General features: G+C 49.5%; 2 protein-coding genes across 3 annotated transcripts in view; one reads left to right on the top strand and one right to left on the bottom strand.

Annotated features, from left to right (window-relative positions):
- Positions 1–12372, top strand: part of RELA (RELA proto-oncogene, NF-kB subunit) — a 34374-nt gene extending 22002 nt beyond the window's left edge. The window contains exons 3-11 of the mRNA XM_083416358.1: positions 1840–1991; positions 3092–3240; positions 3982–4073; positions 4868–5002; positions 6011–6115; positions 7120–7332; positions 7889–7969; positions 8656–8730; positions 10008–12372. Coding sequence (XP_083272484.1) covers positions 1840–1991; positions 3092–3240; positions 3982–4073; positions 4868–5002; positions 6011–6115; positions 7120–7332; positions 7889–7969; positions 8656–8730; positions 10008–10621 — 1616 coding nt within the window. The 3' untranslated portion in view covers positions 10622–12372. The remainder of the gene's footprint in view (positions 1–1839; positions 1992–3091; positions 3241–3981; positions 4074–4867; positions 5003–6010; positions 6116–7119; positions 7333–7888; positions 7970–8655; positions 8731–10007) is intronic.
- Positions 12373–14119: 1747 nt separating this feature from the next.
- LOC310665964 (UPF0696 protein C11orf68 homolog) lies at positions 14120–17642 on the bottom strand. Of its 2 annotated transcripts, none has more exons than XM_083416370.1 (2): positions 17505–17642; positions 14120–15870 (listed from the first exon to the last, which is right to left on the bottom strand). In XM_083416370.1, exon 2 carries the CDS (start codon positions 15853–15855, stop codon positions 15118–15120), a length of 738 nt encoding a protein of 245 aa, XP_083272496.1. In that variant the 5' UTR covers positions 15856–15870; positions 17505–17642; the 3' UTR covers positions 14120–15117. The 2 variants fall into 2 exon arrangements, with proteins under 2 accessions (XP_083272496.1, XP_083272497.1); XM_083416371.1 differs by having other exon boundaries at positions 14120–15859; positions 17495–17611.
- Between the last annotated feature and the right edge of the window lie 68 nt (positions 17643–17710).

A 17710-nucleotide genomic window follows, 5' to 3' on the forward strand; every position in this document is an offset into this window, starting at 1 on the left:
ACTCCTTGGCAGCAAATTCCACTGTCGAACAGCTCTTACTGTCAGGAAGTTCTTCCTAATGTTTAGGTGGAACCTTCTTTCTTGTAGTTTGGATCCATTGCTCCGTGTCCGCTTCTCTGGAGCAGCAGAAAACAACCTTTCTCCCTCCTCTATGTGACATCCTTTTATATATTTGAACATGGCTATCATATCACCCCTTAACCTTATCATGAGCTTCTCTCCCCAAAGCCATTCCCCTCCGCTCGAATGTTGGATCTAGTTGGGGGAAAGAAAGTCTGTATGCACTGACACAGCTGTTTAGAGCTGACAGCTAGCGCTGGGGTTTGGCTTGGATTAAAGCCCCATCTCAGCGCTATACATGCATTACTTATTTTACTCATTCATTGCATTCATATATCTCCTTTTCTTCAAGGGGCTGTGCGTGGTTCTGCCCGTCATTTAATCCTCACAACAGCCCGGTGTGGCAGGTTAGGTACACAGTCATGGCTTTCCCACCCACACCCCACATCCTGAGAATCCTGGGAACTGTAGGTGGTGTGTTTTTTAAGGGTGCTGAGGGTTCTTAAGAGACACCTGTTTCTCCTCACAGAGCCACAATTATCTGAATTCCAAGTGAAGAGGGGTTGACTGTCCAGCCATGCTGGGAACTGAATCTCTGGGAGGGAAATAGGGGTCTCCCCATAGCCCGTATCCCTCTTAACAAACTACAGCTCCCAGGATTCTTTGGGGGAAGCTGTGTGTGCTTAAAGTGGTATGATGCTGCTTTAAATGTGTAGTGTAGATGAGGGATAAACCGGAGATGGGGAAGTCGTTGCTCTCCAGATGTTCCTGGACTAAGGTTCCCATTTCCCCTGACCATTGGGCATGCTGGCCAAGGCTGACGAGAGCTGGAGCCCAGCAATGCCTGGAAAGTCACAGGTTCCCCATCCTTGCTTCAGACCATATTCTGGGGGTCCCAGCACCATCTCCCCATTGCGGGATTAAAGCCTGGCACCAAAGAGAAATTGAATTAACTTGGGAGAGAAGCCTGTCATTTTCATTTTAGGAATGGGGTGGCTTTCATTAATAGCTCATTTTTTATTTAGCAAGGTTTCTGTAATATGATAAAAACAGTAGGCGTAATGCAGTTCTCAAAATACAGATAAAATCAACAGGTGTGAGAGCAAATAAACTAACAGTGATAAAATTACATGTCTTAGCAGGCTGTGCTACACAACAAAAACAATTTTGGCTGGTGTTGAAAGCAGTGCGATGCAGGTGCCTGACTAACATTAGTATTATTTGCTATTGATGAGGTGATTATCACTGAAAGAATCGAAGCACTTGGATTTGTTGGTGTGAGCTCACACCTCCAGAGTTGGTGAGAATCTATGTATAGGGCATTGTATTTTATTATTATTTTTTGTATGTAACTTACCTGTTAGTGTTTCCCTGTTTTGTGTTTGTAATGCTTGCCCTTGAAAATAATAAAAATTTCTACATACACACACAGAGAGAGAAGCATTTTCCAACTGCATCCTGGCTTATTTCAAAAACACACAATAGCCAAGTGTTTCTAACTTCTGGCTTCTCTTGATCTCTCCACCTGAGAGTCCTGTTTTAATTGCTGATTCTGTGGGACTGATTCATGGTGTATTTTAATCATGGATGCTTTTCATGTTTTAGTGGGGGTTGCTTTCACATTTTCATGTCTGCACACCTGTTTTTTTATGCTCTGAAAACCACTTTGAATCCTGTTTTCGCATTGAGTGGTGTATAAATTAAAAACGACAACAATTGGTAGGATTTACTAACAATTTATATAATACTAATATAGGTGTATCTTTTGTCTCCCTCCAGACCCTCCCGCAAGCAGCACTCCTGTGGTGGAGATAATTGAACAGCCCAAGCAGCGCGGCATGCGTTTCCGCTATCAGTGCGAAGGGCGGTTGGCTGGCTCCATTCCCGGGGAGCGCAGCACAGACACCACCAAGACCCACCCCACCATCAAGGTCAGCCCCACAGCACTTGGGAGTGGGGTAGGGGGTTCTTCTAGAAATAAGTGTTACTTAGAAGTCTTTGGGGGGTTGAGGGAATTGAAGCAGGGCTTGTATGTGTGGTCATGGGAGTGTGAATTTCAGAATAAAAGGCATCGTTTTAAGGATACAGTCATACCTAGGATTACAGACGCTTCAGATTGCGTTTTTTCGGGTTACGGACCCGCCAAAACCCGAAAGTACCAGAATGGGTTACTTCCGGGTTTCTGCGGTCGCGCAAGCACTAAATCGCAACCCGCGCGTGCGCAGACGCGCTGCTGCAGGTTGCAAACGCTGCGGGTTGCGAACATGCATCCCACACAGATCACGTTCGCAACCCGAGCATCCACTGTACTTTAATTGTCCTTTGCGAAGGTGAAGCCCCTGACACCGACTGGTGTGCTGGCATGGAATGATCATAAACATTCCAGGCTCTTGGTGAAGAAAGAGGTCATGTGTCATTCTGCGGGAGGGTAGGACTCATACCAACGGCTTGCAAGTTTCAAGAATGGAGATTCCAACTAACCATCAGGAAGAACTTTCTGACAGTAAGATCTGTATGGACAATGGAATGGACTCCCTCTGGGAGTTGTGGACTCTCCTTCATTGGAGGTTTTTAAGTGGAGGTTGGATGGCCATCTGTCACATATGATCTAGTTCAGATTCCTGCATTACAGGGGGCTGGACTGGATGACCCTCAGGGGTCTTTCCAACTCTACAATTCTGTGGTTCTATGACTCTTGGGGGTTTCAGGCAGCCCTACCTGGAGATGCCAGCGGGGATTGAATCATGCAAGGCAGTTGCTGTACCTGCCACTGAGTTACATATCCCCATTTCTGCAGTGCAGGGAAGGCCGTACGACCCTACTCTGCAAGGTTACTGTGAACACTGGACTTAAGAGATGCTGAAGCAGCAGCAGCAGCTCTCCGGGGTTTCAGGGGCGCAAGGTGTCTCTCCCAGTCCTTCCTGGAGATGCCATTGGGGATGGAGCCAAGGGCCTCCCACATGCCAAGCAGATGCTCTGCCTCTGAGCTGCAGCCTTTGCCACACATCAGCTCCCCGCCTTTTGCTTTCAGATCCACAACTATACAGGCCCAGGCAAGGTCCGCATTTCGCTGGTCACCAAGGAGGTCCCTTTCCGGCCCCACCCGCACGACTTGGTGGGGAAGGACTGCAAAGAAGGCTATTATGAAGCAGAGCTGTCTCCAGAGCGCTCCATCCACAGGTGAGCGGATGTGGGAAGGGGAGAGAGCTGGGTATCTGCCCCCCCCCCCCGGTCTTTTTCTCTGGCCATTTGGGAGGATGATTTGGGGGTGGGTGTCTATTTATTTGCATCAACCGCTAGCCATTGCCGTCTGCGAACAAAAGTGCAAACATATGCACAACTTGAGGGATGAAGCTGCCAAACTAAATGAACAACTGCAGTGTCTCAGAGAGCGTATCTTTGCCCAGCCCTACACAAAGATGCCTTTGGGGTTGAACCTGGGGCCTTCTGTGTGCAAAGCAGGTGTGCTCACTGCTGAGCTACTGCCCTTCCGCGACCACTGCAGCTGCAAAGTCTAAAATAAAAAACTACGCAGGTTAGAACTCAAGAGGAGGTAGTTGTGGGCCATGTTTTGACGGCGGCTGCTTGAAGCTCTGCAGGTTTCACTGTCGGCCATTTAACCTTGATCTGCGAGGAGAAAAGTTAGCGTGAAAAGCAGCCGGGCGGCCCAGTGCGAGTGGGGCACTTGGCTCTTTACACGGGAGTCTGTACAAAGAATAGAGCAAGCTTAGATGGGCCACTGTTAAGAGCATCACCATCTCCACGTGAAGGTGGATGATTTGGGGATCTTCCTCACTGGTGTTTGGGGAAGCAGCCTTGCTTCTCACCCGATGCCTTTCACCTCCTTGTGCCTCCCTCTCCCCCTCCCCCTCCCTCCAAGCTGCACACTGACCCCCGCCTGCTCCATGTGCTCCTTCCCAGCTTCCAGAACTTGGGAATCCAATGCGTGCGGAAACGAGACCTGGACAAGGCCGTGGCCAAGCGGATCGAAACCAACAACAACCCGTTCAATGGTGAGGAGCGCTGTCGGCCGTGACAGTGGTCAAGGGCTTTGTGGGGGGCAGGGGTGTGTTGTTGGAACGTGAGAAGCTGTCTTGGACTAGCTCAGACTATTTCTCCCACCTAGCTGTGCATGTGATGACCAGCAATGCTGCTTTGGAGTCTCCAGCAGAGAAGGGCCTTTTTTGCAACCTGCTGTCTCAGAGATGCTGCAATGCCAAGCCTGGGGATGAAATGCGGCCCGCCCGGCCTCCTTGTTTGGCTTTTGGGGCTCTCCCTAGACCATGCCCCTCACTCACCCTGATTCACACTGTTCTAGACCAGCTAGAATGTGCCCTTGAACTTTGATAATGCCTCTTGCCACGATGGAGAGGGGTGTGCAGGTGTGCCTAGAAACTAGCCTTCTGTAGAAATCTAAAATTCACACCTGATGTTCTGCCCACTCTTTTGCTTCTGGCCCTGACAGTCCCTGGCATGTGACCCCCAGAAGATTGCCCAGGAGGGAATCTGGCCCTCCGGCTGAAAAGGGTTTCCTATCCCTGTAAAAGCAGCAGCTAAGCCCAACCATCATCATTTGCATTCATTGCTCTGTCTGCTACTGGCATGCGGTCCCTGAAATGTTGCGCAGGAGGGAATCTGCACCACAAGCTGAAAACAGTTGACCCACCCCTGTGCTGCCTCATTCTCTTTAATTGTCATTTCCAGGGGCTGAACCATCTAGATGCAGGTGCACAATTTTTACTTCCCTTTTCTGTGTTGTTTATATTTCTTGCTTTCTCTCTCCCTCCCCGCCTGCCCCTGATTCCAGTGTCCATGGAAGAGCTAAAAGGAGACTATGACCTGAACGCGGTTCGGCTCTGTTTCCAGGTGTGGATTCAGGATGCAGGCAGTGGGCGCTTGGTCCAGCTGCCCCTGGCAATCTCACAGCCCATCTATGACAATCGTGAGTGCTAACGGGGGGTGGCTCTGACGCACACCTCTACCTTTATTAGAGAGGGAGGGACCAGCCAGGGATGGACAGTGGAGCAGACCCAACACTGATCATTCATTGGTTTTTGATTTTCGCATCCTGCTCTGTCTGAGGGTCCCAGAGCAACTTAACAGCAGCTTCTTCATCCAACAAGTTAATAATTCTATCCCTGAGGAAATGGAATGGATGCAGATCAGAGTTAGGTGCACTAACTACAGTGGTACCCCGCAGGACGAATGCCTCGCAAGACGGAAAACCCGCTAGACGAAAGGGTTTTCCATTTTTCAATGCGCTTCGCAGGACGAATTTCCCTATGGGCTTGCTTCGCAAGACAAAAATGTCTTGCGAGTCTTGAGATTTTTTTTCGCTCCCCACCCCCTTTTTTGAAGCCGCTAAGCCGCTAATAGCCTTTTAGCAGCTAATCCGCTAATCCCTTAAGCCTTTAATAGCCGCTAAACCGCTAATAGCGCTAATCCGCTAAGCCGCTAATAGGGTTGCTTCGCAAGACGAAAAAACCGCTAGACGAAGAGACTCGCAGAACGAATTAATTTCGTCTTGCGAGGCACCACTGTACTTGATTGAAATTAATGGGGCTTCCGTTAAATCATGATTTGGAAACCCTGGAGAGCTGCTGCCAGTTAGTGCAGGCAGTTCTGAGCTTGATGGACCAATGGTCTGATCAGTAAAAGGCAGCTTCAGATGTCCCTTTTCAATTCGGTCCTTTGTTCAGAATCATGAGGACTGGGATATTTATTTTTCAACAAAGGTCCACAGTGGTGGAGCACCTGTTTTGCATGCAAAAGTTACCCAGTTCAATCCCAGGCATCTCCAGGTAGGCTGCCTGAAACCCTGGAGAGCCACTGCCGGTCAGTGTATTCCGTACTGAGCTAGATGGACCAATGGTCTCCATTACACAGCCTCTTGTATTCCCTCACTGCCACCGAGTCATTAAGACGGCCCCGGCGCCCTCTCTTTCTCCAGGTGCTCCCAACACAGCCGAGTTGAAGATCTGCCGTGTGAACCGCAATTCAGGGAGCTGCCTGGGTGGAGACGAGATCTTCCTCCTCTGTGACAAGGTCCAGAAAGGTAAGAGATGCCTCCCTTTTCAGTGCAGGGTTTTACTTCCATTGGCCACCTTGGGCTTTGGAAGAGATTGTAGAGGTCAAGCCTTGGAAGAGGCTGCAAAGGACTTCTGGACAACAGCAGCAAGGGTTCAACTTTTCATGTGTGTTTTCCTTTCATGGTGGTGGTGTCGTTGTTGTTGCTTTGTTGTTGCTGTTGCTGTTCTTATTCTTAAGGCATTTTTTAGTGTAGTGGGGAAAACTCAAAAAGCCCTTCCAGCCACATCTTTGCTCATAACAATGACTGAAACCATCTCTAAAGCCTCCTGTGTCTGCCAACCCTTTTAAAATCCTCCCTAACTTATGCATTTTTAAATGCAGGCTCACTATAGTCACCATGTGGCCAAACTGACCTCTTCGCTTCCAGCACTGTTTGCCCACTTCAGTCCTGGGCTTTTCTGTGAGGTTTGCCCTGATGTCACAGCATCTCGCCCAATGGCAGGCAACTTCAAGGAGTCAGCTGATATGTTCAAAATGTTAAAAAGTCTTCCACATTTTGTTTGGTGTGTGTATATGGGTATTTTGGCCTGTTGCCTTCAAAAAGTGCTGTTGGCCATTTCTCAGTTTGGGAACAGGAGACGATTCCACATCTGTGGTGAAAAGAAATAAGACCAGGCGTTGGTATTTCCCATTTTGTTCTTTCCCCCACCCTTCACACCAGCAAGGGGTAGCAGCAATCACCAACCTGGATGGCTTTAAAAGAGGATGAGACTCGGTTCACCCTCCACTGCTGGAGGCAGAATGCTTCTGAGTACCAGTTGCCAGAAATCACAATTGGGGAGAGCACTGTTGCATTTGGGACGTGCTTTCAGGCTTCCTATTGGAGCACCAGGCCAGCCACTGTGAGAACAGGATGCTGGACTAGATGGGCCATTGGCCTGATCCAGTTTCAGGACTCTCCTTGTGTTCTTACGTTCTCAGTGAGTCTGAACCCCTCAATCCTCCCCCCCCCCCTCGCTTCCTTTGCAGAGGACATCGAAGTCCGCTTCTTCAAGGACTCTTGGGAGGCAAAGGGCTCCTTCTCCCAAGCCGACGTCCATCGCCAAGTGGCCATTGTCTTCAAGACCCCGCCGTACATGGACCAAAGCCTTCGGGAGCCGGTGACAGTCCAGATGCAGCTGCGTCGCCCATCCGACAAGGAAGTCAGTGGGCCCATGGAGTTCCGTTATCTTCCTGATGAAGGTATGTCCTCTCTTGCATGCTCAGGTTCTAAGCTCTATGAGTTTAGGGTCAAAGCTTTCAGCTGTGAGCCAGCTCAGAAACTCAGGTGTATGTTAGGTGCCAAAGGGCTCCCTGAATCAGGGTTACAGTTGCCAAAACAGAATGCCTAGTTTTCATTTTGGGGCCCAGTGGCTCAAAAGACATACTTTTCAATGTGAATTTTTGCTTCCTGAAGTAAAGTTCTGATTGCGCAGATGAAATACCACAGTGAGAATTTGAAAGGGTGTGTTGGTGGTGTGTGAAAGCAGGCAAGATCCAAGGATCCCCAGGTGGTGGAGACGTCAGGTGCCTTCCTGGCACCCGGGCATCTTCACTTGCTCACAAGTGGCCAAAAATCAGGTGCAAAATGCGCCCGGTGCCTGGCGAATTTCAAACGCCGCTGTGAGTGTGCAGGCGTGATTCCCTGACTCCAGCTCTCCTGTTACTCAGTCGTTGCCTATGATTGGAGAGTACATTATCAGCTCCCTTTCAAAGCAAATATGTCCTTATTTCCCCCCCCCCCATTCCTTTTGGACAGGTGACTTCAATCGTATTGACGAGAAACGCAAACGGACCCTTGGCACCTTCAAGAACTTTGTTCAGAAAACACCCTTTGCAGGTAGGGCTCGAGTTAGAGGGGTAGAAGAAAAGGGTGGTGTGGCTGGTTGAAGAACCTTCAGGGGTGTGAGACATTGGCGACTGGGCCCCATTTGGGACTGTTGGGGCAGAAGACAGGGAGACCAGCAGGAAAACAGAGCCCATGGCAGGTGGAGCCTACTCCTTCTAGTTTTGTCCCCATCCTCCTCCTCCAACCAAGTTCTGCAAGAGCAGGGCTGTGGAGGAATATCCCAGCAGGCAGAGCCACCCTGTGAGTTGCTTGCAAGTAAAAAGGCAGGCAGATGGAATGGCTGAGGCTGAGGGGGCCATGCCCTGCTCTTTTTAGTACACTGGCCTCCAACAGAGAGGAGCACAGGAAGTGGTATACCTTGGAATCTGATGAGACCTGGGTTGGATGTTGCAGGGGGGATACTGCTTCCTCTATAGCTCCGTAAATAAGAGCTCACACTTTCCATACAGAGTCCAGGTTCAATCCCTGGCATCTCCGTTTAGGAGGATCAGGGAGCAGGTGATGGGGAAGGAGCTCCTCCCTCTGCCAGTCAGAGCAGGCAATACTAAGCAAGACAAAGAGTCTCCCTCACGGTGAGGGTTCTTCCAGTGTCCATACATGGGGGGGGGGGTTTGAAGCCTTGCTGGGCTCTTGGGAGGATTTTGCATGTTCTGATCCCTTCCGTTCCCTCCCAACAGTCGGAGCTCCAGAACCTCGCTCCCAGCGCCGCATTGCTGTTCCCAAACATGGCCTGGCCCGGCCCAACATCAGCGGTGAGGAATGCCTAACCTTTCCTTTCATGTAACCCTTCTGTCAAGTTAACAGCTTGCTTATGAGGAAAATTGGTCCGCCTGGGAATTTTGTCCCATGACGTCAATATGGACTAGCAGCTTAGGAGTTGTATATGTTCTGTTCAAACTGTTGGTTGGCATTCAGCTCCTGTCCACCCTTCCCCCCGCTTAAAGGAGAAGGGAAAGGGGCTTTTTAAACCTGTGCTCATTGGCAGACGAGTGGAGATTAAATCCTGCTACCTAGGCTGCAAGATCCTGTTTTCTACTGGGAACAGGGCAGTGCACCCAAAGCAGGATTGAACCCTGTCTTCCAACCCAGCAGCTGGCATCACCAGTGGTGTCAGTGAGTGTGATGAGCCAAATTGGACCCCATGGCAGGCCGAGGTTGACCCGTGGTCTGAAGGCTCCCCACCCTTGCTCTAAGCTATTTATATTCTGTGCTTTCAAAAGAAAAACATGTAACACAATCTGGCAATTTCCCCCATTGAATGATGATTGGAACTGTTGCTGGGGGAGGGGGGCGCAGAGCATCTGCCTTGCATGCAGAAGGTCCCAGGTTCAATCTCCAATGGCGTCTCCAGGTGGGCCTGGGAAAGACTCCCTGCCTAAAACCCTGGAGAACTGCTGCTGCCAGTCAGAGTGTAGACAGTACTGAGTGAGATGGGCCCCAGGGAATCTGGCTCAGCAGAAGGCAGCTTCCTATTGGCTTGCTTCTAGGATTTCACTAGGAAACATACACTTATAAAGTCCACAATCACAGCATCTAAAACTGGAAACTTGTTGGCAAGTTGTTGTTGTTTTTGAAAGAGAGAAAGAAAATGCCACATCTGGGTGGATGCTGCAGCACTGGCTCCCAGCAAAATTGGGAGCCACTCTTGGGAATGCACTTCTTCCCTCCCTTTCCCTTAACACAGTATTTCCCAAACTTGGGTCTCCATCTGTTATTGGACTACAACTCCCATCATCCCTAGCTGGCAAGACCAGTGGTCAGGGATGATGAGAATTGTAGTCTGCAAACTCAAGTTTGGGAAACTCTGCCTTAACTCATGCTAGGTGTTTGCATTGGCGCCGAGGTTGCTTCTTAGTTTCCAAACCATGGCTGGTGGGCAGATCCTGCGCCAGCTCTGAGATCCTCTGGCCGGTAAACCCCGGCCAGCTGGGAGTCCAGGAAGGCCAGGAGGCCCTGGCACTTCTCTCACTGATGCAAGAGTGCTGGTGTGTCCTTTGCCGTCATCTCCTCTCTCTGATCTTCCTTGCAGGTGTCCCAGGAATCATGGGAGCATCAGGGCAAACCCCTCTGCCCACCTCCAAACCCCAGGCCATGGTGCACCCTTCTCCCGCCTACTTCACGGGGCCCAGCCATGCCCCACTTCCAGCGGCGGCTCCTCCTCCGACCGCAGCTGCACAGTCCAGCTTCAGCACGGTGAACATGGAAGATCTGTCGGGCCTGGGCGTGAGCCATCGGGTCCAGCCCTCTGAGTCGGAGGCCGAAGCCAGCATTGCAGACGCCTTCCTGCACCTCCACTTCGAAGGGGCGGATGCTGGGGGCATGGAGCTCGGGGGGATCCTGGATGATGCTCCCTACGCCAGCCTGGAGGGGATTAACACAGCCGAGTTCTGCCAGCTCCTCACAGAAGGGGCCGCCCAGCAAGCAGCCCAGGACAACCAAGGCACTCTGCTGACCTATCCAGAGTCGATCAGCCGCCTGGTGTCCCAGCGGAGAGCCCAAGGGGAGCCCAGCGGAGGGGGCGGTGGCGGCGGCTCAGGTGCCAGCTGCTACAATGGCCTTCCGGGGGCCCTTCCTGCTGAGGAAAGCTTTTCCTCCATGGTAGATTTTGACTTGCACTCTCTTCTGAACCAGCTGAACTCATAAGGGTGGAGTCACAGGACCACCAGCTTCTGTCCCTGGGCTCCAGATCCCGGGTGGCCACTCTTTGTTTGCGTAGACTTTGCCAACTTAACTCTCCCCCTCTCTGGTGGTCCGTCCGTCCCCCCCGCTGGATGGACTATCCTTCAAGGATGTATTTGAGTGGGGGCAACCTCTAGGTTCTTGGAACATGAGGTTTTTATAGGCCTGGACCATTGCTTTTAGGCAGAGGCGAGGTCTCTTTCCTCCCCGCCACCAGTGAAGTGGGCGTTGTACATTTGGTAACACGGCGGAGCCAGTTCTCGCTTCCCTACTGAAGGCTTGTTTTCCTTCCAGAACTATGGAGCTGTGTGTTTTTGACTGTTTGAAGGGGAAGAATCTCTCCTCCTTCCCATGGTTGCCTTCTGAAAACTCACCAGCCGGCACCTTCTCCTCCTCATGCCAAACAAAACATTATTAAGGGGGAGCGGAAGCTCAGAAGCCTTAAAGAACTGTGCCAGCAAGCAAAAAAAATCAGCAGGTCAAACCTGTTTCTAACCTTTTTATGAAAAGCCACACAGTTCTAAATGCTACAGTAGCTGTACCAGGATATTTTAAAAGCAAAGCTACTTCTGTACTGTTTCCGGAGTGCCTTAAAGCATTGCCCAAGGTTCTTCTGGTGGGTGAGGCCTTCCCGGTGAAACCCTACAGCCATCTCCAGGGCCGTGAGGGTTTGTCCCTTCTGCCCATGTTTGAAGAGGCGGGAAGAGTTGGAATCGTTTGTTGGTCCTTTGCTGTAGAAGGAATAGCTTAACTCTAGCAGGCTGTTGTGGGTATACAGACATGGGACTTGTAGTGGCAAAACACAGGCTATTTTTCAACCTTGGTGTCCTTGGCCTTAACCAGGGATTTGTGTCAGTCTCTGTGGCATGCACACAGGACTTCTTCCTCTTAAGATAAGGGGTTTTTTTAAAGCCAAAAAGAGCAACAAGGCTGTGAGGGGTAAGCCAGCCTCGTGGATGAAAGGGATGCAGACCCAGTCATTCTGCTCTAGGCCTGCACCTTGCCTGCCAGTGGTGGGGGGTGGGGGGGATAAAACAATGGGAAATCGCATGAGGATGTGGGCGGCGACTTCTTTTTCCGTACTGAAGCCAACTCTGAGCCTTTCCGCTCAGAAAATATGCCGTTACTATAAGGGGGTGCGATGGGACATTTGGTGCCTTTCTGTTGCAGGCTTTGTTTGGCCCTAGCCCTGCTCACGTTTCCTCTTAGGGTAAGGGCTTGAGACCCTCCATGTGAACCCAGTGCCTGCCAGCCCCCAAATCATGCCACCCCTCCAAAGAAAAGCAAGACAGTTTAGGCCACGTAGAGGGAAAACAAGCTAGCAGGAAGCAGGATGATCTTCCCCTTCCTCAGTGGGAAGATAGACCAAAAGCCTCAGATGGCTGAACTCAGACACAAGGTCTAAAACGGAAGAGCGATCCAGTTATCCCAGGTTAGGATGCAGCCTGCTGCCAACAGGGTCTGGTGGGGAAAGCAGCTGCCAAGCCAGCAGGGGCAGCCAAGGTTATGTCCAGGGTGGGGGTGGGATTGCGCCTTGTTTTTTAAATACTATTTGCTGCATTTTTTTAAGGGTGGGTGGGTGTGTCAAGATAGTTAACCACTTAAGTGCTGTTATTGGTCCACAGTTGTCTCACTCTTCTTTTTTTGTTATCTGATGTGGCAATTCTTGCTTTCTTCTTCCTATAGCAGGTTCCTAAAAATAAACTGAAGCCTCAGCCTGGCAGTTTTCTTTTTATCGTGGAATTGGGGTGTGGTTTCCGTAAGGACTTGTGGAAGGAAGATCTGGGAACTGTGGCCTTAATTTGCAGGCAATGTCACCTCAAACCAGTATTGGTATTCTCCCCACCCCCACCCCACCCCACCCACATAAAATCCAGAAGCCATGGGGACTATTAGGTTCTTAAGGGGGCAAATTGGGAGCCTTCCCCCAGGAAGCTGTCATGTCCCATCACTCCTGACCATTGACTATGTTGACTGGTGCCGATGGGAATTACAATCCAAAACATCTATCTGGTAGGCATCAGTGCATTATCATTTAGAAGCATGGATAAACCCTATTGTGCTGCTTTTTAAAACAAAAAACAGCTTAGTAATTCCTTATTTTTTCTCGCTTCCTGGGCTGTTGTATAACTGCACACCAAAAGAACACTGGAGCATAGGTGTGCACACCGTATAGGTGTGCCTGTTTTCTTTTAGGTTGTATAATTTATTGTGATGTTCTGATTTTGCATTTTGGCTTTGCTGGTGCGAAGAGTGTTACATTAAGCACCCAACCTCTTTGCATCTTGCTCAGCCAGCCTTCTTGGCTCCTAAGCTTCTCCTTCCCATTTCCCAGCTGATCAGAATATTTTTGTTTAATGCAAAGAGGTTCTGGAACCAAAGCCATTTTCTTTTATTACTTTTGCCTGCACTCCCATAGAATTATGACACTTATGTACAATTTGCATGAATCAAGCAGGGAAGTAGAAGGTGCGGTTTATACATGCATCATGCTCTTTCCCTAAGCCCAGGCGTGGGACAACTTAGGGCTCTCTAGATATTGCTGGACCCCCAGTTCCCACTTTCCCTGGGCTTCTTTGGCCATGCTGTCTGGGGTTGATGGCAGCCATGTGCCCCTGAAACAACCTTACATTTGTATCTTGAAGGGGAGAAGCTTCACAAAAAAATCCCCAAACAAACTGCCCTCATTTAGAAAGGCTACCTGAAATCGTAGTTGCATGAACAAGCTAGAAAGCAAATTCTGACTACTGGACAGCTGCTTCACATAATTCATTTTGTGGTACGACTGGTTATTTGAAGAGCACGGACAGGGTTCACCATAGTGCAAGAATGTTCAGGTCCTTCCTTCAGTTCCCGTAATGCAGAAACGTAGGAAGTTGCCTTATACTGTGTCAGAACAATGATTCCTCTTTCAGTACTGTTTACACTGACTGGCAGCAGCTCTTTGGGCTTTCAGTCGAGGGACATTGCCAGCTCCACTTGGAGATGTCATTGGGGACTGAATCTACTGCTAAGCCACAGCCCTTCCCCTCTCAAGGGTAAGCATACTTAGTCTGCATAATAAGGTTGCCATATTTCAAAAAGTTAAAATCCAGACAAAAAGTTGAGGTGTTTGTTTGTTTTGCAAAATCTAAAAAATGGAAGTTGAGCTTTTTGGGGGGAATTCACCAAAATATTGACTTCCGACATGAGTTGCCATATGTCCGGGTTTTCCAGGACAATTTCAGCCATTTCCACCCAGACACTGCTTCTGACTGCCGTATTCTGGCCATGTCTGGCAAATTCCAGACCTATGGCAACCCTAGTATAGAAGCCTCTTTAAAAATTCAAAGTTTCCTGAGTAGGAACTAGCTTTAAACTGCAAGTGAGGCAATTCAAAGACTGGTGCCAGCTGGCCTGCTTGCCTCTTCCATTTCCATTCTCTCTTCCCACACACCCTCCTGGCAATAAACATTCAGCAAGAAGACAAAATCACTTTATTTTTTAAAAACCTATTTTACAGGTAGGCAAGTGCTGCTGAATCAAATTTATTTTCCACAGCCTCAAGAGGAAAGAAATGTTGAGAGACATTCCCTTAAATGAGTAAAACTTGTTCTCCCAACACATTTTGTTGGGATAGTGTCTATGTTTAGCCCCTCTTTCAAAACTACACAGCACCTTCCTGGTGAACCATTAGTAGTTTCTGATGAAAAACTTCCCTAGAAACTACTTTTCCCAGGCATTATGGCAGGCCTTGGGAACCTGTGGCAAAATTAGATAAAACTGTTGGAAGCAAGAATATCCAAACTTTTGTGTTTCACAGAACTCCCCATAGTCTGCTTAGATTATTCTACAAGATGGGAATGTTTTGCATTGTTAGAAAGTATGCCGCCTCTTAGCACAGAGGTAGCCAAACCCTCCAGGTGTTTTACACTAAAACTCCCATCAGCCTCACTCAACATGGTGAATGGTCAAGGATGCTGGGAGTTGCAGACCAAAGCATTTGGAAGACACCATGTTGGGTATTCATATCCTAAACATGCAAGGATTTGTCAAATAAGAGATCATTTGACTTGCCACCCCTTTTCTTTCTGACTGCTACAGCAATCTTTCTACTGACCTGTCATGAAATGGGAGTGTGTGCATTTATTTTGATACCCAAAGTCACTGGGGAAGGGGATATGAAAGCATACGCACAGGCAACTGAGGAAGAAGTGCAGTGATGCACTCCTGGTAAGACGTTCTCGAAAACAAGGAAGGTAGCACACTCCATTGAAAGATAAATTCAGGTATCCTTAAATGTGGCTGCAGGAAGACCAATGCAGGCAGCTGCCAACCAGTGCTGAAATCCTGCCGGCCTGTGCTTGGCAACTGTAATGTGGTCTCTGAGGGGGAAGCGAAAGGGGAGGGGCACTGGGACTTGTAGCTCCCAGCCACAACACCATTCCCCTGGAAGGGCCACACATCCAAAGGAACACGTTTTAAGTCACTTCCACGTTGTTCACTTTGTTGGTGATGCGCGAACGCCGAGGGATACATTCCAAATCAAACTTACTTTCGTAGATGGTGGGGCAAAGCTGCCAGCGGTTGTCTCGGTAGATGCCCAAGTAGGTATAAACATCAGGCTTGTAGGACAACAAGCATTTGACCCCTGTGGTGCGGATCACAGCATCGGCCACCAGCACCTGCTCTTCATTTGTGAAGTCGTCTGTGTATACACAGATGACCTGCTTGCGCTCCGAGTCGGGGCAGCAGGGGCTGACCTTGGCCACGCCAATGCGCCCATCGAGCACCGCACGGGCAATGCCACACCAGGCATGGTCCACCTTGAAGCCACTATCCAGGTGCATGAGCCATTTCCCGGTCAGCACTCGCCGGTTCAGCGCCAGCTCCTTGACCATGTCGAAGGTGATGTGGCGCCCGCTGGCTTGCAGCAGCTCCCAGTCCTCCTGCAGCCCTACCACATCGCCAGCTTCAGGACAGAAACGGGGCCCATACACTGCTATCCAACCCACCGGCTCAGCATTGCACTCGGGGTCACCAAACCGGGACACACGGGACGGTTGGTAGGTCTGCAGCCACTCCTCGAATTCGGCCCGGGGAGTCTTGCGAGCATCAAAAACTACCCAGGGGTCCATATCTGCCGCCATGGACTCAGCAGCCAGCTGCTCTGCTGCAAAAGCAGCTTCCTTCCCTGTCTTATCATCCTGGCTGGACATGGCACTGCAGGGCACCTGACAAAGAAGGAGAGGGCAAAGCAAAATGTAATAAACAAGAGGCAGCCTGCCTGGTCCCTGCTGTCATATATCCTAGCTTGCAGTGTTTCCCTCCTTCATACAACTAGCCAACAAGGCAAATTCTCTACACAGTCCCATTTTACGGATTAGAGAATTGAGGCCAAGCCTCACTCACCCTGAGGTCATTACCAAACGTGTCCAGTAACTATCTGTAACTGTAACCCAGCTTGGAATTTATAAAACAGGAATTCCAGAGTGAGCAGTAGCAACTGAAGTTCACCACCATCACACATACTTTTTTTTTTTAGTTGCTCAAAACTGCTGGGCAGTATGGTGCAGAACACTAACCTTGGATGTGAGACCTGGCTGCAAACCCCAGCTCAGCAGGCAGCCTTCTACATAAAGTTACTAGCTCTCTGCTTCATCAGCCTCAAAACCTTGTTGCAAGGATAACAGAAGAGCAACATGTACTAGAAGAAGGGAGAGGCGCATGTCTGAAACACTGAAGAGCCTCTGCCAGTCAATTTAAATAATACTGAGCTAGATGCACCAAGGGTCTAACTCAGTATAAGGCAGCTTCCTACATTCCAAACACAATACGTTCCAAGTAGTAAAAATGGAATACAAATAGTTAAACATTTTATATATACACACACACAACCCTTTCAAGCATACACACCAAGGGTTGGATCCAGGCTTAGTCACTGAATTCAATAAAGTTTAAGTTAGTAATGACTTAACATTATCAATGTAAAAGCATCAGTATAGTTTAATGCATGGGTAGGGTAGCTCAGGCCCAGCAGCCAAATGCAGCCTTCCAAACTTGGCTATCTGGCCCTCTGATCTATTCCCCAATCCAGACCCTTCACTCAACCTGCTTCTCACTACAAACGTTTCTGCCTGGATTTTGGGTTTTCGAATTTTAGTAGCACCCTGTGAGGTGCCAAAATTTGGTGCATATTCCCGCCACTCAACTTCATTCTACTTAATTGTTGTGGCATCCCTCACAGCTCGGTGCCAGTGCAGGCAAACCTGCCGCACTCCCCTAAATCTGCCTCTGCAAGATGGGATGTGCTTTTGAACTGCTTGTCTGGATGGAAGATACGGAGGGGTGTGCGACTAGCCTACTGTGCAAAGTTAAAATCTGCATTTCAGCCCACATTTGCCTCTGGCTTTGCTCATCATTGCCATGTGGCCCAGAAAGGAACGTGACCCCTTTAGCTGCTGATAAAGGTTTCCCACCCCTGCCTTTAAGACATATTTACCATTTACCAAGGCAACACTAACTGCAGCAAAGCAAAGGGTGCTCCAAAGACATTTTTAATTGTGGAGGGGAACCTACAAAAACTAACCACATGCAGACCTACGCAGCTCCTCACTTAGGGGCCGTTTTAGGCAGCATTAAATTTTAGTCTAAGGAAGGAATAACAATAAGCTGGTTGCAGAAGGAGCGTGGCTGTTAAAAACAGCAACACTGCAGTGACTAAAGAAATTGCCAGTGTCAGCTGGTGTGTTAAGGAGTCGCCCAAAGAAGCTTATGGGAAAGGGTGGGGAGTATGCAAAAAATAAAAATTAAGCAAGACGCATCCAGGAAGTTTTCCCCTCGCTTAGGGCTGATAACACTGGCCTACCTTGCGGGGCTACTCAGTGCAACAAGAAGCTTAATGGAGGCGAAGCATTCGAAGCACCGTAAAGCAAACCGTTACTGGCAATGACTGCAGTGAGCGGCAGGCGTTGGAATAAACAGGCAAACGGGAGCCCCCTCCATTCTCTGACCCTCCCCGGCGAGACAGAGGAGCGCGAGAGAGCGGGCCTCTCCTGGCCCCTCTAGAGAAGC

The sequence above is a fragment of the Podarcis tiliguerta genome, assembly GCF_965153285.1.
Source record: "Podarcis tiliguerta genome assembly, chromosome: 16".
NCBI classification, from domain to species: Eukaryota; Metazoa; Chordata; class Lepidosauria; order Squamata; family Lacertidae; genus Podarcis; species Podarcis tiliguerta.

Bases quoted from the DNA above. Each gene is read 5' to 3' on its own strand.
- LOC310665964 (XM_083416370.1), bottom strand. From the start codon at position 15,855: ATGTCCAGCCAGGATGATAAGACAGGGAAGGAAGCTGCTTTTGCAGCA.